The sequence below is a fragment of the Hypomesus nipponensis genome, chromosome 2, assembly GCF_054491055.1.
Source record: "Hypomesus nipponensis isolate SF chromosome 2, ASM5449105v1, whole genome shotgun sequence".
Taxonomy (NCBI): domain Eukaryota; kingdom Metazoa; phylum Chordata; class Actinopteri; order Osmeriformes; family Osmeridae; genus Hypomesus; species Hypomesus nipponensis.
In genome coordinates, this window is record NC_140362.1 from 14,866,058 (window position 1) to 14,887,005 (window position 20,948).

A 20,948-nucleotide genomic window follows, 5' to 3' on the forward strand; every position below is an offset into this window, starting at 1 on the left:
TTTGCAACACTGTAGACTCATTACTTTCAACACGTTGCACTTATAAATGTCACCACCAGGCGGATTTCTGAGTTTCTATAAGGGGAAGACCATGGGAGGTGGACGTACACGCCCCTTTCCTACAAGTGAATAACGTAAAGAAAGAGAGAGTGAAGTGTAGGGTCTTCATTTCACACAGTGTGACAGTCCTCTACGTGGCTCCTGCTCGTTGAGTCTCGTTATCCAGGGCATTAGGAGGGCGACAGGCCATGCACAAAGTACCAGGCCAGGGGAGATAGTGCTGCTTATAGCCTCTATTAGAGAAGAGAAAACCGAAAACTGTCCATGTTTTCACCAACCCTCCCGTGTGTGTGCTGACAGATCATCGGGCATTTATCAATCTGTGTTGTTTACTTAGTCGACTTAAAAAAAATATCCCTTCGTCTATCCCTTCATATCTGCTACCCCCTTAATTTCTGCTATTTTTCGCGATGGGGTGCTCTTCGTCCAGCGCGCAGACAGTTGACCAGGAGAAGAGACCAGGAACCAAGCACGAGGAGAGCAACGGAGACACCACATTCAGTGAGTCCTTCACTTAACTTAACTAGTTTGCACCTTCATTGTTACTAAATCTAAAAAAGTAACTAATGTATCTGTCTGTCACCGGACCTGCAGAACAGAAAGGGTAACTTGTACCTCTTGAAAACTGAGGGGCATGGGGGTAGAGTTCATATTTACTTATGAACCTTCACAAAGCCCGTGCTTTTCAAATATATGTTTTTCCAATCGGCGTCTATTATTTCTCACTGGATCGAAAACGGTCCTTATTTAGGTATGGTCATATTTAAGTTCAGGCGCCCTCATAACACAATTCCATAATGATCCTGTACTCTTCCTGTCTTCATTGTTTTGGACAGCCCTTGTACATGTAGGCAACTTGGGTGCAGTACATTGTGTACTTTGCGTATATGCGATGTGTCGGTGTATGAATCAGCGTCACAAAGTCCTGCAAAAATATCAGGTAGAACATTGAAAGCCTCTGAACGTGGTAATGAAAACATTCGTATATTTGATCGAAGCATCCAACTGTAAAACGTTCATTAGGGTACGATGTGGCCTAATGTGCTGTGAAGGCTGGAGGTCTAACCCAACATGTTGACGATGATGGGCTACCGGCCACAACTTTTCTTAAATGCCCCGATAAAATAATCTTTATTCACGTCAAATTGGTGTAAACGCCGGCCCATTTTTTAAAATGTCATCATTAGTCTTATTCGTATGAGTTTAAAAGATGACACAAAAACATATTTTTAGGGGGCGTGTCTATTGTCTTCGTTAAGGAACGTGCAACGCGTTAAGTGCGAGTTTTGAAATACCTTAGTGGGGAAAAAGCTAACGTGTTTAACGGTTCATTAGACTCCAGATATTACCCCACATCAGCAGATGCGAGTTATTAGACAGTTAAAGGGAAAGTTAGTGAACTCCATGAACTGTACTAGCAGCATTCCTCTAAAAGCCTACTAAAGCCTACCATCCTTCCTCTGGGAAAACACGATAGCATATAGATGAGTGGCACACAGTGGCTATGGAGGAATATTTGTTTGCTGTGTCTTTGCATGCGTGCCTATGTGTTCCATGCAAGAAGCAGGACAAGCATGTGGAACAGCGCCACAGCTGACCACACAGGCCATATTGTCCATTCATGGGGCTTGGATCCTGCCATGGACACAGCTGAGATTATGTAATCTCTACATGTACAGCTCACTGTCCCCCTGCTCTCTCTCTCTCTCTCTCTCTCTCTCTCTCTCTCTCTCTCTCTCTCTCTCTCTCTCTCTCTCTCTCTCTCTCTCTCTCTCTCTCTCTCTCTCTCTCTCTCTCTCTCTCTCTCTCTCTCTCTCTCTCTCTCTCTCTCTCTATCTGCCTTCTTATCTCCCTCTTGTCTTCATGGCTATTTGTATTTCTTACCACAGATTGATTCAAAGGGAAATATACTGCTTCATAACCCTGTGTAAATCTTGTTATGTCTGTGTGTGGGGCTTCTGCTGTTGGTGTGTTGCTTTACAACCAGGGACAGTTAGATATACCTGAGATCCCATTACACTACAGCAATAAGCCCATTTATACACTAGCAATTAGATTGTTAAATTGACCAGGATGACAGGAGGTTCAGGAAGAGTGTCCAAGATAGAACCAGGCATACTGTAGTGCTGACTGGTACATGCTGGGTCTCTGGGTCTGCGCATGCTGTCAGGGGCCAATGACCCTTACAGTGTCAAGGAGGGCATTGTTGAACCAGCCTGTCAGGTCACCTGGAGGGCTGTCTCTGGCTCCAGGGTGCTGATGTCAGTGTGGCAGGGATGAATGTTGCCCCTTCTGCCCAGTGGCGCTGAATGGTGGCGGTGTGTAGCATGCTCACCACCAGCTGAAGGGCATCCAAGATGCCAGCGCCCCCCCCCCAACTCCCGATCGCCAGGCCTGGGAATCCAAGCCAGGCTCTGTTTTGACTGGGAATCCAAGCCAGGCTCTGTTTTGACTGGGATCTCTGTCATCTCTGGCTGCTCATCATGTTGACACACGAGAGCCACTCACGGCCCAGAGCAGCTCTGTCTCACAACAAGGCTGCTGGCACACGCACGCACATTTGGAATCGGCGGATCTGGAAAAACTCGGCCTGAACGCAGAGTTGTTCCCTTTGTTCTGAACAAGCATTGCGCTGTGCGAGCACATGCCTACTTAGGACTGAAAAGACCGACTATCCAGAGGTGCAACATTTCTCTTTTCTCCCCTGTAACCTGATCCAGCGGTGGCCTGGTGACCCCTCCTTCATCCTCCGTCTCTCCCCCATCCCCCTCCCATCAAAAGGCAAACCTATCAGGAGTATCCGCCGCTCTGTCCGTCTCTGCACACACAGCAACACTACATAGTACATTATACCACTTTAGAAGGGTTAGGGTTGGCTCCTTCAGAAAAAGTGTGCCCTGTCCCCTGTCCCCTGGCCCACAGTCATATTAGGTCCCAGCCCGTCACATTCCATTCCAGCCATCACCTCCCGGTCCTCTCAGAACTTGTGACAGCCCAATGAAACCAGGAAGCCATCACGGCCTACCGGACATCAGCTGCTAATTCAATCGTTTGGCTGATGTCATGCATGAAACAACCGGTAATGTCTATGCTAGGGAGCAAGCTGTGGCTTGTTTAATAATAGGACAGTCCTGGTGTCTTTTCTGAGCAGGTCAACCGTTTCTTTGTTTTTCCTCATGTCCCAAGTGTGCAGGAGTTCAACCTGTCTGGCTGTCATGGTGCACTGCCTCCTTATCGAGTTTCCGAGTTCTATATGTTTTATAGACGCTTTAACAATAGGGCTTTGACTCCATTGGTTACTGTATATCACAGTCAGGCTGTTAACTAACTACCATTTACTCGAGGGATTTTTATTACCATGCAAAAGTTAAGATCTTTTATCAGGTAAGATTAGGGAACTCATTTCATTCTTCAATACTGTCCTTGTCATAGCTGTTCTGTACATTCACTACAGAAGTAACTGCCAAAGCAGAATAGTTGTCTGATCAGGTAGAGGTGGAAAGTAAAAGGGTTTTCTTCTTCAATAGTTGCAGAGCTAACTCACACTTCCTTTAGAGGCCTGGGGGTCTGCTCTGTCTGACACAGGTTTCAATAGACCACATTCCTAGCCACGGAAATGGAGGATGGATGGATGGATGGAGAGGAGTTCTGTATGAATTACAGTCTCTCGTGTTTACCTTCTTGACTTGATCACCTAAAAAGCTTTCCACAAGTGAACCTTGACCTTCGGTAAATACTGCAGTCCCTTAGCAACACTTCCAATGGGCAGGTCATGAGCACAAACGCCTGCTGAAGACTACAGTTTGTCCATGTGAGCTTGTGTGTTAATGCTTAAACAAGTGACTGGTTGATTGGTGTATTGATTTATAAGTACAAAATAATTGTATTTAACCAAAATCTGTAATTGAGTCAGTTCTAACAAAAAAAATAACAGAATTGAGCCAGTCTGCCATATTCACTCCAAAAAGATACATACAGGTCAACATATCTAAGATACATTGGCATGCACTGAAAATAAATGCATTGTTTGGTTAACCTGCCTTATGTCAGTCATTGGAATGGGACACTTTCCACAACACGTTTTCTCATTTGAATTCTGACCTTGGTCACAGCAATGGAAGTCGGTGGAATGAACCCCCCTGTGTGAAATGTTTGTTTTGACTGTGGCTGTGAGTGATAAGATGCCAAACTATCACCCTGGTGTCAAATTTACAGTTTCTGATCTCGGCAAGTCTATTTTAATCATGTTAAACTTAGGGGAGAACATGTTTCCACTCAAACTGAAGCAGACACATTTCACTGACACAAACAAAGCTACCACAGAAGCACCTAAGTGATGCCAAATACTTCACAGTCACAGCATGACACAGCTTCACTGGTCCTTTCTCTCTTGCCTTAGATTTAGCATAAGTCAGCACTGAGCAGGGTGCCATAGCATAGCCCTGCTACTTCCTGCTTCATGAGAGGGAGCCACTTGAATAGTAGGTACTGGTCCATTGCAAAAAATAAACTTCTCAAATGTCACCCATGGTATGTTTTAGATCAATATTAGCTACTAATGCTCTGTAATCCTTTAATATTTGCCCTCTCTTGTTATACATGACCTGTTGCTTAGCAGTGCTTTACCAGAGGTACTTGGGAGAGAGTTGTTGTGGAAAGGGTTGTCATGGCGTTGTGATGATTATTAACTTTGAGTGTTGTTGGATTTAGCAGAGAGGAAGTGTCAGGGTAAGGGTAGGGCAATGTCATCCTCCTAGACCCCCGCACTGAATGCAGTTCTGTCAGTTGGAAAAGTGTACCCTTGGACATATTCCATCAAGTCTTTGCACAGCTTTTCTGCAATTGAATAATATTACATCATGGCAGAACACAGATTACAATTTAGGATTGTGACTTCCATTGCGAGGTAAAATGAACTAACCTCTCTCTGGTTACTTTCTCCCTTGTTTTGTGTGTGTGTGTTTGTGTCGTTCTAGTTGTCAAAAATGGCATCGTTGCAGAAGACACAGAGACCATTGCGGACCAGATGCAGCTACCGGTGCAGAGCGCCCTACTGGACGACTTCCAGCCTGGGACCTATGAAGAGGCTGAGCTGGTGGCCATAGCCCAGGAGGCAGACGAGAGCCTGGGGCTGGACGTCGAGGAGGAGACCCTGGCTGTGGTGATGTCAGAGGCAGAGCCAGAGAGCTTCGCCCCACTGGAGGCCTCTGAGACTGTGGTGGTAGAGGCTGCACCAGAAGTGGACCCTGAACCTGCTGTTGAGGCTGCTGCCCCAGCTGAAGTTTCTGCTCCAGTTGAGGCTGCTGTGCCAGTGGATGTGGCTGCAGTAGAGGCCTCCCCTGCCCCTGTGGAGGCTGCTGCTCCCCCTGCAGCAAGCGAACCCGCCCCGGAGGCAGAGGCAGCTCCGGCTCCTGTGGCTATGGAGGAGACCTCAGCCCCTGAGCCCCAGTCTCCAGCTGTGGAGGAGACCCAAGAAGCCATGGAGGTTGCACCACCAGCAGACGCCCCTAGTGCCCTGGAGGTGGTGGTGCCCCCTGCAGCAGTGGTGGAGCCAGTGAAGGAGGCTGAGTCTGCTGCCCCAACTCCAGCAGTAGCAGAACCAGCCCCAGCAGTAGCAGAATCAGCTCCAGCAGTAGCAGAACCAGCCCCAGCAGCAGCAGTGGCAGAACCATCCCCAGCAGTAGCAGAACCAGCCCCAGCAGTAGCAGAACCAGCCCCAGCAGTAGCAGTGGCAGAGCCAGCTCCAGCAGTGGCAGAGCCAGCTCCAGCAGTGGCAGAACCAGCCCCAGCAGTAGCAGAAGCAGCTCCAGCTGTAGCAGAGCCAGCCCCAGCAGCAGCAGTGGCAGAACCAGCCCCAGCAGTAGCAGAAGCAGCTCCAGCAGTAGCAGAGCCAGCCCCAGCAGCAGCCCCCAGTGCACCAGTGGAGGGTTCCCCAGCTCCAGTCTCAGGTGCAGACCCAGCCCCTGAACCAACACCAGCTGCTCACACACCTACTACCATTCCTGCCACTAACCCAGAACCAGCTCCTGCCCCTGAACTTACCTCAGTCTCTGCTCCTGCCCCCGTTCCAGTTGTTGCTCCTGCCCCAGAACCTACCCCGGTCCCTGCTTCAGCTCCTGAACCAGTTGTTGCTCCTGAACCTACCCTGGTCCCTGCTCCTGCCCCCGAACCTGCTGTTGTTCCTGCCCCTGAACATACCCCGGCCCCAGTTACTACCCCTGTTCCAGTTGTTGCCCCTGAACCTGTTGTTGTCCCTGCTGCTGCCCCTGAACTTACCACAGTCCCTGCTCCTGAACCTGTTGCTGCTCCTGCCCCTGAACCTACCCCAGTTCCTGCTCCTACCCCTGAACCTGTTGTTGCCCCTGAACCTACCCCTGTCTCTGCCCCTGAACCTGTTGCTGCTCCTACCCCTGAACCTGTTGTTGCTCCTGAGCCTACCCCGGTCCCTGCCCCTGAACCTACCCCAGTCCTTGCTACAGCCCCTGTTCCAGTTGTTGCCCCTGCTCCTGAACCTGCCCCAGTCGCTGTTCTGGAACCTGCTCTTGCTCCTGCACCTTCTCCAGTTGTGGCTTCTGCTCCTACACCTGCTATTACCCCTGCTCCAGTCATTACCCCTGCTTTTGTGCTCCAAGCTGGAGGTATGTATTCACATCAGGCCTCTCTCTCATTCGCTAAATCTGTCTCTTATCAGCTGAGATATTACATGTCCACACCTAAATGGGCTTTTAACCAAACCTATATATCACTAAATGGAGTGGTCACATGACAAATAGCTATTTAATGTCTCATAACTGGATTCCTGACAGACATTATCAGACCTAACCCAGCCTCAAGGGCGTATTGGTTCCATCTCATTGGGTGTTGTCATGGCTTCCTGAAATACCTGTTGCTTCAGTGGTAAAGTGAGTTGAAGAGACGGTTTCCTGTCTGATCAGGCTAACCTGCCCCTGAATATGAACACATAGCTGAGTCACCCATGCAAACATGCATTCAAATTAGTGTTGTGTATGTGCATTCCATACCATTTTTTATGATAAAAAAAAGGGTTTTGATACAAACATAGGATGTCTGATACAGGATGCCAAAAATACCAGGATGTTTTACATCCAGTAGCATTTTGTAGTGTGCGAGCCCAGCATGCCTTTCTGGCTATTCTGACCAAAACCCTTTGTACCACAGTCAACTGTTCAATAGGGGACTGATACATATGTGTATGGGCCAGTTCCATTTTTTTTCAACAGTACTTACATTATAATGGCAGCTGCAGTGCCTACTGAAAGTAACTAAAAGTTATAGCATGCGATTTGGGACACAGCATGTGTTTGTGTGTGTCTGAGCATGTGCAAACAAGCATAGAGGTTACATTAGTAAAAACAAATCACCAAAGAGCCTGCGGAGTGAAAAACAGACTTTCAGCAATCCTGGCTAAGAAGGACTGAGGTAGGAACATCTGTCTTCTCTGTGTATTCAGGTTCTGGCGTGTATTGGTGTTGGGCAAACTAACTCATTAACCTCCTGGTTACCAAGGCCAGCTCCCCTTTGTCCACAAGTCTTATCCCCAAGGATCAACTGGACCTAGTTACCGTGTGAGGCATTATAAAAACAAACCCTAAACACATTGACCCACACTGTCAAACAGTGAGTTGCAGTGTCGAACCTAGCTTCTCTGGGTTACATATTAGTGTCAAGGCTAATGAAGGCCAACCCCCAAGGCCTTAATGACACCATTAACACCCAGTAACCAAGACTAGGGTATCCAACACACTACAGGCCCAGTGTTGGTTCCTCATGGGTCAGCTTTGGTGACCAGCTGTCCTGGTAATGAATAACCCTGCATATAGACTGAACCAGCACTGGGGAGGGTGAGGGAGGGGGGGGGGGGGCAGATTAATAGGACGGTTTTGTCCCTGGGTGCGATGGACAGATAAGGCAGTGTTTGAGACAATGCTGCCTCGGACTGAAGGAGACACTCTCCAGTGTGTGGTTGGGGCTTCTGTGTCTTGCCATCGACAACAACCCCAGCCCTCATTGTTCTCTGTGCCTGCACTGACTTATGCACTGTTACTAGGGATTACATAACACATGTAAATATTCGGACCCCCCCCCACCCCGTCTCTACGAATGTAAATGGCATGTTAAATGGAGCTGTACATGTGGCAGTGGAGAATGAAGCCATTGTCTGTTTTGATTCGGTAGTATGTGTGTCTTGGTCTCTGTATAGCTTGAGAGAAGACCAGCCTCTCACTGACCACACAGTCTCACACAAGAGGCTGTTGTCATGGCTGTAGCCTGTAGCTCTCCAACACAAACAAGCACACACACCGTAAAGATGTACCGATTCTTAAACCATACAGTTATTATAGAATGCCTTAATCAGGTAATAAATGATCGGTAACTTCTCATTTAGTGAAGCGGGTGTCTATTCTGTGCAAGAACATCTATTCTAATCCTATTTTTTGCTGGAGGAACAGCACAAATGCAGTCTTTGTGTAGGTGCCCTTCTTCAAACAGGGAAAGAACATACTGTACTTTTAGGGAAAGGAGGCCCCTTCAGCCTACCCTAGCAGTGCTGGCTGAGGGGAGGAGTCGCATAACTCAGGCACCCTCCCACCCCTCTCTCTCTCTCGGAGATGTGTGTATGTGTGTGTGCAAGGCCTACCCACACCCTCTTCATGTATGTGTGTTTGAGAAACACAGCACAGGTCAGCTCTATTCACTAAACCGGCTCTGCGGGGGTACAAGATGTACTGACGGCCCTGGAATGTTGACACTTACCATGTAGGGACTGTGTGTGTTGAGGCTGTGTTGATGTGTTGATGTTTCTTCAGTGTAGCTGACGATTAAGTTGTTCCTTTATCATTCAAACATGTCAAAGAACTTAAGACTACCCCCCCCCCCCCACACACACACACACACACCCTCCCCCACACTTCATGTCAGAATGTCATATGTTTCATGCATGGAAGTGCCAGCCCATGTCTGACTTCCTGGTTGTGTCATATGATCTGTCTCCAGTGAATGTGTTGGAGACAGTGGCGGCGCAGGCAGCTGCAGTGGTCCTACAGGAAGCACAGAAGGCCAAAAAGGACTAGAGGTCCTCACCCCAACATGAAGAGGCCTCTGGTGAGACGAACACACTCATTGAACCCCCTTACCCCTCACTCTGAAAGAGCTCTTCTCGCTCTGTTGCAAATGAAATGTCTCCATGGCAACAGGGCGTCAGAGCTGCATGCCTTTGAATGTTTGTTGCTAAATGATTTGTAGGACACAAAGTCTAAGTCATTTTTCCCTTTTTCTTACAGCGCCAAGTGGAAAGAAAATGATGAATATATGAGGAAATAATGCACAAACCCAAAGATGCACGAGAAAAAGGCTACTGGAAAACAAACACACTTTTACTGTAAAAGCACACACAAACACACACACACACATGCCTACCAAGCTGCAGACCAGCTCCATTCGATTTTTACTGTGAGTTCTTACACCAGGATGCCTTCATAACCTGTTCTTCCAGAAAGATCACACTGTTTCCTCCATTTGTACATATAATATTTCTCACTCCTGGTACTGGCATTGTTACTGAAAGAAGTGCCTTGAGCCCCGCAGCTCCTTCAAACAGACTGTTTGCTGCTGTGCTGAAGCAGGATGATGCACGACGATGGATACCAGAGCACAACTGTGAACAGGCTACAGGACAACACTGTCACTTTTCGAAACATCAGGGTGGACTCGCCGTGGTGCGGATCAGCTTCGCGTGGAAAGGCTACCTAGATTCATTACTACTTAACTAGCTGCTCCAATGATGAGGAATACAAGCCAAACATATTATAACAACTGTGAATGCAAATACATGTTACATGTTAGCCTAGCGCGCTCAACCAGGCAAAGGAAGATGGACTCTCACCACACCCTTTCCATGGTAATCTAAACCTCGCTAATGATGAATTCAAAAAGGGTTGACAAGTACATGTAGGTATGTGAATACTAAAGGTTTAACTCTAGAGCAGAGTGTTGATATATGGTGGGATGAGTTTATGTGTGTTGCGTGCATGTCAGGGCTTCTCTTTCCTGTTGCCTTGTGTATATGAGTTTGTCATTAAAAAGCAATTATGAATGGAAGTTACTCTGTTTAGGTGACCATCTACGCTAAGGAAACAGTACATTGTACCAAATGCAGACTGAGTGAGGCTGGTGTGGAGGTTATGTATTGTAAATCAAATATTACAGGAGTCAGTGATTGTTATTTCATCAAGGACAAGGATAAAGGTCAAGAAAGCTTCCATTAGCGTTCCATTAACTCTTATCCTCTTGTTCCTTCAGGCTTTACAACATAACACACCAACACAACACTGGGTTTGCGGTGCACGTCCTACAGAAACTGATCCTTTTAACCCTAAACATAACAGAATGGAGACTATTATAAAATGGCGTAGGGAATTTGACATGTTCAGACTCCAGGCCCTTTCACAGAAGGCTCAGTCTCACCTCATACCATGGTTGGGAAAGACTATGCCTGCTTGTCTAATGTTGGTTTGTATGATGACGATGGGTAGCGGGATCAAATGTTTTTCCATGTTCTTTTTTCTATGCAAGGCCCAGAAACGATCACTCTTCTGTCATATATTATTTCTGAGCTGTGTATGCGATGCGCTAATGTTTTAGTGTACAGTCCAAATAAAATCTTGCTTACTAATACTCAGACTGGTTTACCTGTCTGTGTGTGTGTGTGTGTGTGGGGGGGGGTCGTCCCAGCCTTCAAGGAAGAGGGTCTTGGCCAGTTAATCTGTCCTCTCGGGTATATATCACCCATCTCCACAGGAATGAAGACTTTCCACAACCCCTCCACCTACCACTTCAACCATATCTAGTAAGGACCACATAACTACCAAATACACGCCACAGGAACCAGGTGTCTCCATCTTTATTCTTGCCATGACAGAGTACAGTAGCTGTTAGGACTGAAAAGGAGAGTCAAGACCAGGCTGGTATAAGAGTAATGCAATAAACAAAGCAGGGCTTGGTCAGTAGGTAGTCCTCGGTTGTACTCCATAAAACTAAGCGAAAACAGTCGCCGTGGGGAATATGAAGCTCATTGTTGTTGTCTGAGGCAAGAGGCTCTGAACACCCCTCATTAAAGCTAACAATGCTGGTGAAAGTGCATGGGCAGGCGCCATGCAAGCAAAACAGATGACTGCTCTGTGACTCACACACGACCCATCCATGCACCTTCAGTCCAACCAACCCCCACTATTCAGACATCTGACTGTAAATGTCACATCATAATCATTATCTTGAAGTCCGTAAATTAAGTCAACAGTTTGATTGGAACATCTGCTATACAGATCAAGAATGTACACAGGTACTGTGATTGGCTAGCACATGTTCTATTCTTCCAATTCCAGTGTGCTGATTGGTGTTTCCTTCAGGAGGAGGCGTCCGTTATAGGGCCCGAGACCGCGACTGCTTCAATCTCCACAAGCCCCCCCTAAGAGAGAAAGGAGAGAGAGTAAATATGTAACTACAAGTATGTTTCAACATCGAACAAAGACAATAGGTTGGTTAAAGATGTCAAAGCGACACTCACTCTGGGCAGAGCAGCGACCTGGTAGGCTGCTCTAGCAGGGAAGTGGGTGCTGAAAACTAGACACACACACACACACAGACACGGTCTCAGATCTACCTATACTTAAAATGACATACGATGCTTGACTAAATATCTGATGAGGCATATGAAAGCAAAGGAAACCCATGGATGAATATTATTCCTGAGGCAGAAGCTCTCGGTCGTGAGGCTCGAGTTCCTGTTACTGAGTAGAACTCCATGTTTTTTTGCACAAGTGCCACATACACAAATCCCCATGCATGCTGGGACAGTCGTTTGTTGGGCAACAGCGCCATCTGGTGGGTCAACTAAGCAAGATCTGTTCAATCCTTTCAAGATGATGCACAACAATTAGGTTTGGGGTTCGTAGTGCTGTAGCCACCAAAGTAATGGATAAAGACCACTCACATTGTTTGTAAATGTCATTGACATTGGTGAAGTCGTTCATGTCAGCCAAAAGCACTGTGGTCTTGACAACTGAAACAAACAGGAACTCGTTTGTTAATCACATTATTACATGACATCCAGAACGGTTCAACCGTCTCCATGGCAGTGTAGTCCTCACCGTTGTCATAGCCACACCCTGCTGCCTTGAGGATTTCACCCATGTTGATAAGAGCCTGTAGGGGGGGGGGGCACACTGTCAATTCACATCAACACATTCCCCGAAGGTGACTGAGAATCCACTTGTTTGGTTTGGTCGTGCATGCTTGCTTGCGAGAGACAGTGTGTGTGTCTGAACATGACATTACATTGACATTACATTTAGCAGGTGTAGGGTAAAGTGCCTTGCCCAAGGACACAATGTCATTTGGCACAGCCGGAAATCGATCCAGCAACCTTCTGATTACTGGCCCGACTACCTCACCATTCAGCCATCTGACTCCCTGAACTGAACATCACCTGTTTGGCTTGGGCCTGCACTCCTCCATCCACAAGCAGCCCAGAGGTGGGGTCCATCCCCAGCTGCCCCGAGACATACAGGGTCCGGTCCACCATCACCGCCTGGCTGGAAGACAGACTCTCTCATTAATGTCTACTTTGAAATATGTGAAACCTAGTCCCAGAAACTAACTACAGATCCAACTGTAATTGGAACAAAATGAAACCACCATTAGTACAGGCACACTCTTGAAACACGATGCTATAACGCCACCTCGTGGTTAAACGCAGTAACAACCTTAATCAGATTCATTAGAGATGCAAAACCTTTTTCTTCGCATTTTTGTTATATTTGGCACAGAAAAAAAGTAGGAATGCGAATAGTTCTACAGAGGTACAAATATAATTTGCAAGAAGGTTCAGGAATATTGCCAATCCACGCAAATCGGCAGATATAATGCAACGGATAAAGGCATTAGCCAAAAGCATGTACTTTCACCCGGACCCTGACCACGGTTATAGCTTACATGCACTTTGCCCCACCCTCTCCATTGCTATTGGGTCAGAGGGTGACACCCATTCCAAAAACTTCCATCCAGAACTCCATTCCTATACACATTTCGGTTCACGGATCTGTTTACGTACGACCTGAACAAATATTTTGAAATGAACAAACGGACCTTTAGCCACCAAGGCGTGCATTAGACACTAGAAGTTAACTGAATGCAATTGCATACCCCCTCTAAGCAATAATACAAAATTGTGGCATGAACTGGGTGATATTTCTTTACCTGTATGGACCGATGGCTGCAGGAGCCTTTGTTGTGTTGATTATCTTCCTGATGATGGCAGACATGGCTGGAACCTAAATAGTCAACTAACAGTGCAACGAAACAAGTGGAACCGCGTGGCTGAGAAACGTCAAATGACCGCTTAGTCTCGGTTCGATCGCAATGCGTGCTGTCTCAATATATTCTTGAACTACAAATCCCATGAACACCAAGTATCCGGAAGTTAGCGACAACTTGCAGAAAATTCACATGCCGATAGAAATGTGACAGCGTGCGTTTTGAGTAACATTCCTCTGTTTAAAACTTTAAGGTGAGTGTGTTATTGTCGTTATTTTGTATCTACATAGCAGTAAGGTCTTTAAGCCGATACTAAACTACTAATAATACACAATCATGACATTGGTTCTAGCTTAATAAGTAAGATAACTGGTTAGGCTTCAGTAGCTAGCGTTGGTTAGCTAGCTGGTTAGCTAGCTGGTTAGTGGTGTGCATTAGTAATTGAATGAGGATACAGTGCATGCCATTAAGCCCAAACTATTCCGTCTCTGATAGCTGGAGAAATGTCGTCAGCCAAAGAAAGGATGCGCAATAAGAAGCTGAAAAATCAGCCCAGCAGTGTGACGTATTCTTCCCCTGGAGTCGGCTCTGGCAGCTCGCACTGCAGAAACGGAGGAGAGGGTCCATCACACGGTAACTGCTCTATCCGAGTGTGAAACGTGCAGATCATTCTTCAAGTCTGTCTTAGCCGATAGACCAACCGGTGACCGGTAAGGTTATCTGTCATTAGCTCCATTTCTCTACTCTGCTCTCTCTGCAGGTCGTGGTCATGATCCATCGCCGGCAAGAGACCGGGGGTCCTCTCACCCTATCCATGGAGGTGGCTGGGTCCGGGGCCACCAGAGAGACGGGAAGGCCTATGGCCAGGAGCTCCCCAAAGCCATCACAGGTAAAGCCATGGCTTGCTGCTCCTTTCAGGCTCTGCGTTGCTAAAGAGAAACTGATGTCCTCCATATGATCAACATGTTCAAGTTTACAGAGAGCTTGTTAACAACTCCAGTGCTATCACAGATATTAATTAGAAAAGGTGTATTTACATGGATGTAATCCTCCCACAGCCTCAGGGTTTATCAAGGCCAGGGCCGCCGAGGTGAACGCCATGCTCAAGGCGGTTACCAAGACGACAGGGAGTGTGCATGCGTTCGGTGTGCTGCCCAAGCACATGAGGAGGAGGGCCATGAGCCACAACACCAAGAGGCTACCCTGCAGGCTGAGGGAGGTGGCGAACAGGATGGTACGGCTGTCACACACACACGCGCGCGCGCGCACACACACACACATAAACACTGTGGATCAAGTTGGAATGGGATCGAGGTCAGCAGAACGAGAAGGACGCTCACTCGAGCCTCCGCCTGTTTTTTTGCCGTGTCAGCTGGAGAAGAGCCAGAAGCTGGGGCAGAAGGAGAAGAAGCCCCAGTCCAAGACCAAGAGCCGCAAGGCCCGCCGTCGCCACGGCAACCTGCTCCTGGACTTCAACCGGCGCCAACGGCGGAACGTGTGGCTGGAGACGCACATCTGGCACGCCAAGCGCTTCCACATGGCGAAGAGGTGGGGCTACTGCCTGGGGGAACGGCCCACTTACAAGTGCTACCGGGCCTGCTACCGCGCCATGAGCAGCCACTGCCTGCTGCAGGTCAGAACCCCTCTCGCCCTTTGGACCTGGTTGACCTTTTGAGGGTGATGTCGGTCCTGATGAGGCTGCTGTTGTGCTCTGGCTCCCCAGGACCTGTCCTATCACTGCTGCCTGGAGCTCCGAGGGGAGGAGGCCCTGCTCCTGGCTGCCCTGGCCCAGCTGACCTGCAAGGACTCAGGTCGGCTCCACGGACGTGTGCTCGGGTTACTTGTTTGGGTTTTGCTGATGTGGGGGCTTTTCATGTGTGTGTTGTGTATGTTAGGTGTACCGTCATTTTTGGACTATAAGCCGCACTGGACTACAAGCCGCAGCAGCTAAATTGAATGATGTGTACAACTAGAAGCCGCAGGTGTTTTAATGTTGAATTACCATATGTAAGGGTTCGTGCACAGAGGGGATTGTTGGGAAAGAGATGGCTGCTTGAGGAAGCCGTTAGCTGTAAAGATCCATAGATTAGCCGCACCGTTATATAAGCCGCAGGGTCGAAAAATGGAAAAAGGCGCGGCTTATAGTCAGAAAATTATGGTACTTTGTGCAATAGACTAATGCGTTCTGCAGAGATGGGAGACTGGTGTTGGTCACGGTTTGGAATGGAAGGGAGAAAATACGACAACGGAGGATATTGCTATAACAAAAAAAAAAAGAAATTGACGATGTAGTTAAGGCGGCAGGCGTGTGTTGCTTAGGCGGCCGCCTTAACTGAAAAGTCCTGCGGGAAACCCTGGTCCATAAGTCTGAGACCACTTGTCAGATACTTCTATTTTGCGTTTGTTGGTCTGGATTTGACCAAGTGTTAACCTGCCTTGCCGACCCGGGCTCTGTCATTTGCAGGACCGACGTTTGCAGCTGCAGCCAGCCTGTCGGGGCGCAGGCAGGGCAGTACCTTGGTTTACCGAGCGGGCCAGGCCCCTGCCCAGCCCCTGGGCCCTGTGCTCTTTCTGTGGAGACCCCGTACACAGGACTCCACACACAGACAGCTGTGGCTCTGGATCCACCCCGCACTCAAACAGGTGAGACAGGATATTGTCCGAACTCAATCCTCATCTATTGACGATGCATGTGTATGATGTCACCTCATTGAATGTTAACGTATTGAACTTCCTTCCGTGGACCAGGACCTGCTGCCTGAGCTGAGGGCCGTGTGTCAGTGTTCTGAGGCTGTGCCCCCTCCGCCAACCCTAGAGGAGATGCCTCCTGCCCCAGCCCCCGCCTCTCAGCCTGTCCCTGATCCAGCCCAAGCCCTAGCCCCAGACACAGAGACCAAAGGGCCTCAGCCGGACCGGACCAAAGCCTCCAAGAGAAAGCGTTCCCAAGGGGAGACTGAAACTACCGGGCCTCCAGCCAAGAAGGTCCTGGGGGATGGAACCAGATCTCCCACCACCCCTGTGACCTGGAGGTCCAGCACTACTGGGATAGTCCTGAGGTGTGTCTGGAAAGGTCTTTCCTTCTGTGTGAAGCTATCTCTTGGAAGTCGCTTTGGATAAAAGTGTCTGCTAAATGAATACATGTAAATATCGAACAAGTCGACTAGCATACATGAAAGGGGGTGTCACACAAAGCATGAAAATCACTATAGGTTGAATCAGTGTTGAATGGACTGTGGTGGACAGCATGTTCCGCTGTTTTCATGCTGACCTTGTGTCGTTCTATTGTAGCGACCTCACCATGGAGATGGTGCGCTATCGCCTGATTGGACCGCTGTCGCACTCAGTCCTCACGGAGACCCTGGAAGCTGCCACAGAGTGTGACGTAAGAACCACGGAGGAATCTCTGCAAGGAGAGTTCATGACCAGTGTGTGGACGGTTCAGGGCTCGTTCAGTGTTTGAGGGAGGTTATGTTTGGGTTTCAGGCCTCAAGCCCGTCTCAACAGGCTTGTTTCTGGTGGCCGGAGCACTGCAAGGATGAGAGGAACATGTCGCTCCATCGAAAACAGGCGGACATCTTTAATCTGCTCAAAGGTCTGCTCTGCCTGCAGGGATTTTGGTCTTCAGTTTGAAAGCCTTGGTTCCTCAGTTCAAGTGTGTTTTAGTTGTGGATGTTGTCGTTTCTCTAAATGGTCATTGTGTGTGTCTGTGTGTGTTCCTCCCCTCGCCAGGTGTCTACTCCACAGCGGAAGTTCCGTCAGGCTCCGTGCTGGGTCTCACTGTTGATGACCCCAGGTTGACCCTGCCCAGGATCAGGGGCAAGGCCATGCCCAGCATCCAGCAGGCCCAAGGTAACCTCGAGACCCCCCCCCCCTCCCATCCTCTCCTAATGTATCCACGGTCCCCAGTTCTACCCTACCAGTTCTGCCACGGTACCGTAGTTCTGTGGTAGCGGCCCCACACGGGCGGGCCCGAGGCTGGATCTGTCTGTCACGTCTGGTCCTGTGCTCCTGGGGAGCCTCTGCCCACCCATGCAGATGTCCCAGGTTCGAATCCTGGCAGGATCCTGTGCCCCAGACCAGGCCCTCGGAGCCCAAACACACTCCCATCCCCCGCTCCCTAAGGCATGGTACCACCACACTCCACCCTCAACCAGTCAACCCTATGGGCTGTCTCGCAGACAACGATCTGAGGCGATATCATATAAGTAGTATGGAAGTTTCATTAAGTTTCAATAATCTGATCTGGTTGACATGGTCTGCCATAAGTCACGTGTAAGTCCCATCGCTGGTCATGCAGGAGTGTGTCCTGTGCTGGGGGGGTGTGTGTGTGTGTGTGTGTTCCAGAGGTGGACGAGGCGAGCAGGAGGGAGCTGACGCTGCAGGGCGTCCCCGAGGGCTGTAGCCAGAGTCCCCTGTGGGAGCGCGCGGTCCGAGACAACGTCACGGCCCACAAGCTCCCCGAGCAGGAGCTGAACCGGATGCGTAGCGAGGTGCTGGTGCCAGGCTCCAGGCTGCCGCCCCTCCCCCAGGGCAGGGTGCCCGTCCTGCTGGTGCAGCAGCCTGGCAAACAGGCCGGCCAGGAGCAGGCGTCCTGGGGCGTGGGCTGGGACCTGCTGCTGCCCAAGGCCTGGGGCATGGCCTTCTGGGTGCCTCTGGTGTACCGAGGGGTGCGTGTGGGGGGGCTGAACATGGCGCTGAAACACTCCCAGAACAAAGGGGCGCCGCATTTCCCCCATGATTACCCAGACTGCCCCGCAGGGAAGCGCTTCCAGGAGGAGCAGGAAGAGGAACTGCTGGCCAAGTTCAAAAGGTCAGCAACACACTGCACTCAATGGGGTCTGTCTAAAAGGATCCTCATTGAGTGCGTTTAGAATAACATTCTGTGTCGTCACGATGTTCTGGGACATAAAAGTTCAATCCAGCATGAAATGTGACAATTTATTGTGAGTATCTGTTGTTGAGATTCCTAATGGGGGAGGTTGCTGAGACTTTGTGCTGAAGCAGATTTCCAGTCATAAACACCTCACAGCTCCACACTCTGAAAGAGACCCGACTGCCGTTTCCCACCATCCGCTCCCCAGCCTTGATTTGTTACTTAAATTGGTGATCTGCCCTGACAGCTTGACAAGAATTTGACCCTTCTGCCCCCCTGTAGGCGTCCACCTGCCAAGAGGACCAATTACATTAAACATGGCTGCCTGGCTCCGTTCCGTTGCCCTTGGCAACAGCTGGCGGAGGAGTGGGAGCTGATTGTGAGGGAGGAGGCGGTGACAGGAGGAGAGGAGACCAAGGGAGGAGGAAGGAGAGAGAGCCTCGCTCAACTCCTGGTGCCAAAGGCGGGGGAAGTGACATCACAAGGGGACGTGGCCTTCACTGTCTTGAGGTAGATCAACACACCTTATTGCTGGTGTAAATCTCTCTCTCGTGTGTGTGTGTGTGTGTGTGTGTGTGTGTATAGATCAAGTCTATTCAAAACCCTCTATATGTCTCTTCAACCACAAGACCACTCCAGAGTTTCCCCGCCAACTTCACTTGACTTGTTCATGTTAGTAGGAGAGGTGTTTGTGTGTGTGTGAGAGGGCTGATACATGACGTAGTCCAGCCCCCAGTCATGATGATGTGGCTGATGGGAACATCCCTTGAACGTCTAGCTGTGACGAATGAGCCCGATTAGCAGGAGAGGGAGCGCCGGCTATCCCCCAAAACATCAGCAAATCACTTACACACGGCCAACGTCATGAGCTCCAAAGTGAAATTGATTTGTCAAACCGCAGGGAATACTTTGCCGGTTAAAAAGAACATTTCACTGCCCTCCGACTATTTCATTGGAGTCCAAAGGGACCATTCATTCATTTGACCCGTTCGTTTTGGTTTGTGATTGTGCTCTCCAGGAACAGGAAGTCGCTGAGGCTGCTTTCTGGTTGGTGCAGGCCCACATCCTCTAAAGGTCAGAGGTCACAGCGCCAGTGGGCGGTCCCGCAGCTGAGTCCAGCAGTGGCTGCATCTCTCCTCGCCTCCAATTGGAGGAGCCTGGTGTGGGTCCGCCTCTCTCTGCTGTCTAAGGGCCAACCGGAGCTGCACGCCCAGGTGTGTGTGCCCGCCCCCGAGGACCTGCGTGGGCAGCCTAGCTGCAGCGGGCCCCTGGAGCCTCTCCACACAGACCACTTCAGAAGCAAGCTGAAGCAACTCAAGAAGCACCGCAAGGCCAAGCCCACCTCCTCCTCCCCCTCTCACAGGTCTGATGACAAACAGTCTGGGTTTGCCCCCATCTCTGCCACTACCTCCACGCCTGGTCCCGACACCAGCTCTGCCCCCACCACCCCCTCCACCCCTGGCCCTGCCTCCCTATCTGCTCCCACCCCCCTCCCCTCCACCACACTCCCTGCTCCCAGCCTCGCCCCAGCCCAAACCCCACCATCCTCCCCCTCGACCTCTGACCTGATCCTGGGCCTCTGGCCGGAGCCCCTGCCCAGCGTCTCGTCCCACTGCTCCCGTGTGACGCTGGGCTGGGTCTCCCAGGGGGACTTCTCCCTGGTGTCTGGGTGCGGGGAGGCCCTGGGTCTGGTCAGCCTCCCCGGGCTCCTGCACATGCTGCTGGGGCAGGCCGAGGACCAGCGGGGCCTGGTCCTGCTCCGCAACCCCTCCTCCCTGCAGTACCGCCTGGCCAAGGTCAACATCGAGGTGTGATACGGACCGCAGCGTCTCCCGGAGGGTGGGAGAGGCTTCCAGGACTGTGCTGCTACTGCTCCACCTGACAGAGGTGCGCTGTGAGAGAGAGCGGTGGGTGGGTGTGGGTGTGGCTCTGTCAGCTGCACTGCATGTGTAGTTCCGTTTCTGCATGGCGCCAGACCGACCGTGGCGTGTCATTTGAGAGAAGGTGGTCTCGAATCCAAAACAGTGTGCCTTGTGAAAGATTCTTTCCTGCATTTATGTCATAGAAAAGCAATATATCAACGTTTTCTTTATTTACGGGTATGGGGGCTGTCAGAAATAAGGCATTCGGGATGTTTCCAGCGTGAAATTGAAGAAAATGTTTGCTTTGAAATTGAAGGGTCTTGAGATGGCAGATGTTTCAGTTGAACAGGTATGGTGGTTATTTCTTTTCTGACCTTCTTGCCTGATGATCCTCATTTAGTCTAGCATGACTGTTCTTTTGGTTTGGGTGCCAGAATCACCTGTTTGTGAATTTGTACAGGTTTCTGTTACGGCTCTATGTAAGAGTAATTGTTTGATGCCAATAAAAAGTCCCTTCTGTACTCCATCTAAATATCACATGTCTGCAAGGCCTGCCAAGGTGGAGAGGAGGAGGTTGAAAGGAAAAGGAGAGGAAATTGAAAAGGACAAGATGGAAGAGTGAGAGAGGAAGGTGAAGAGGAGAGCAGTTGTCTCTTTACTTGATAGCAAATCAGAATATCATCCTACTCTGCAATATTGCCTATAGTCACACTTGATTCAAAAGAATGGGTTGTTATCAGGCTTCTGTTGAGCTGGATATCAAGTGTGTGGCTTCAGTGCTCCATCCTATTGAATTAAAATGACAGTTTGAAATACAGAAG

The 20,948-nt window shown here is 49.5% G+C and overlaps 3 protein-coding genes across 4 annotated transcripts; 2 read left to right on the forward strand and 1 right to left on the reverse strand.

Annotated features, from left to right (window-relative positions):
* Positions 1-132: 132 nt before the first annotated feature.
* Positions 133-10,759, forward strand: LOC146300960 (uncharacterized). Its single transcript, XM_084708259.1, has 4 exons — positions 133-561; positions 5,037-6,008; positions 9,076-9,183; positions 9,363-10,759. Exons 1-3 carry the CDS (start codon positions 471-473, stop codon positions 9,150-9,152), a joined length of 1,140 nt encoding a protein of 379 aa, XP_084564385.1. The 5' UTR covers positions 133-470; the 3' UTR covers positions 9,153-9,183; positions 9,363-10,759.
* A 191-nt stretch (positions 10,760-10,950) lies between these two features.
* On the reverse strand, positions 10,951-13,498 carry LOC146300961 (2-iminobutanoate/2-iminopropanoate deaminase-like). Of its 2 annotated transcripts, none has more exons than XM_084708296.1 (6): positions 13,336-13,498; positions 12,566-12,671; positions 12,228-12,282; positions 12,071-12,139; positions 11,645-11,700; positions 10,951-11,545 (listed from the first exon to the last, which is right to left on the reverse strand). In XM_084708296.1, exons 1-6 carry the CDS (start codon positions 13,398-13,400, stop codon positions 11,483-11,485), a joined length of 414 nt encoding a protein of 137 aa, XP_084564422.1. In that variant the 5' UTR covers positions 13,401-13,498; the 3' UTR covers positions 10,951-11,482. The 2 variants fall into 2 exon arrangements, with proteins under 2 accessions (XP_084564422.1, XP_084564431.1); XM_084708305.1 differs by having other exon boundaries at positions 12,566-12,667; positions 13,336-13,446.
* Positions 13,499-13,505: 7 nt separating this feature from the next.
* Positions 13,506-20,947, forward strand: pop1 (POP1 homolog, ribonuclease P/MRP subunit). Its single transcript, XM_084708272.1, has 14 exons — positions 13,506-13,645; positions 13,888-14,025; positions 14,153-14,281; positions 14,451-14,626; positions 14,765-15,025; positions 15,116-15,203; positions 15,857-16,035; positions 16,141-16,448; positions 16,681-16,774; positions 16,876-16,984; positions 17,122-17,241; positions 17,737-18,202; positions 18,548-18,775; positions 19,284-20,947. The coding sequence occupies exons 2-14, from the start codon at positions 13,896-13,898 to the stop codon at positions 20,077-20,079; spliced, it is 3,084 nt and encodes a 1,027-aa protein (XP_084564398.1). The 5' UTR covers positions 13,506-13,645; positions 13,888-13,895; the 3' UTR covers positions 20,080-20,947.
* Position 20,948: the final 1 nt, after the last annotated feature.

Excerpts from the sequence above, each read along its gene's own strand:
- LOC146300960 (XM_084708259.1), top strand. The coding sequence starts at position 471 with ATGGGGTGCTCTTCGTCCAGCGCGCAGACAGTTGACCAGGAGAAGAGA. Across the intron at positions 562-5,036 it reads CAACGGAGACACCACATTCA|TTGTCAAAAATGGCATCGTT; the intron begins GTGAGTCCTTCA and ends GTGTCGTTCTAG. Across the intron at positions 6,009-9,075 it reads TTCCCCAGCTCCAGTCTCAG|TGAATGTGTTGGAGACAGTG; the intron begins GTGCAGACCCAG and ends ATCTGTCTCCAG.
- pop1 (XM_084708272.1), top strand. The coding sequence starts at position 13,896 with ATGTCGTCAGCCAAAGAAAGGATGCGCAATAAGAAGCTGAAAAATCAG. Across the intron at positions 14,627-14,764 it reads GGGAGGTGGCGAACAGGATG|CTGGAGAAGAGCCAGAAGCT; the intron begins GTACGGCTGTCA and ends TTGCCGTGTCAG. Across the intron at positions 18,776-19,283 it reads GTGGCCTTCACTGTCTTGAG|GAACAGGAAGTCGCTGAGGC; the intron begins GTAGATCAACAC and ends TGTGCTCTCCAG.
- LOC146300961 (XM_084708296.1), bottom strand. The coding sequence starts at position 13,400 with ATGTCTGCCATCATCAGGAAGATAATCAACACAACAAAGGCTCCTGCA. Across the intron at positions 12,672-13,335 it reads GCAGCCATCGGTCCATACAG|CCAGGCGGTGATGGTGGACC; the intron begins GTAAAGAAATAT and ends TCTGTCTTCCAG. Across the intron at positions 11,701-12,070 it reads CAATGACATTTACAAACAAT|TTTTCAGCACCCACTTCCCT; the intron begins GTGAGTGGTCTT and ends GTGTGTGTCTAG.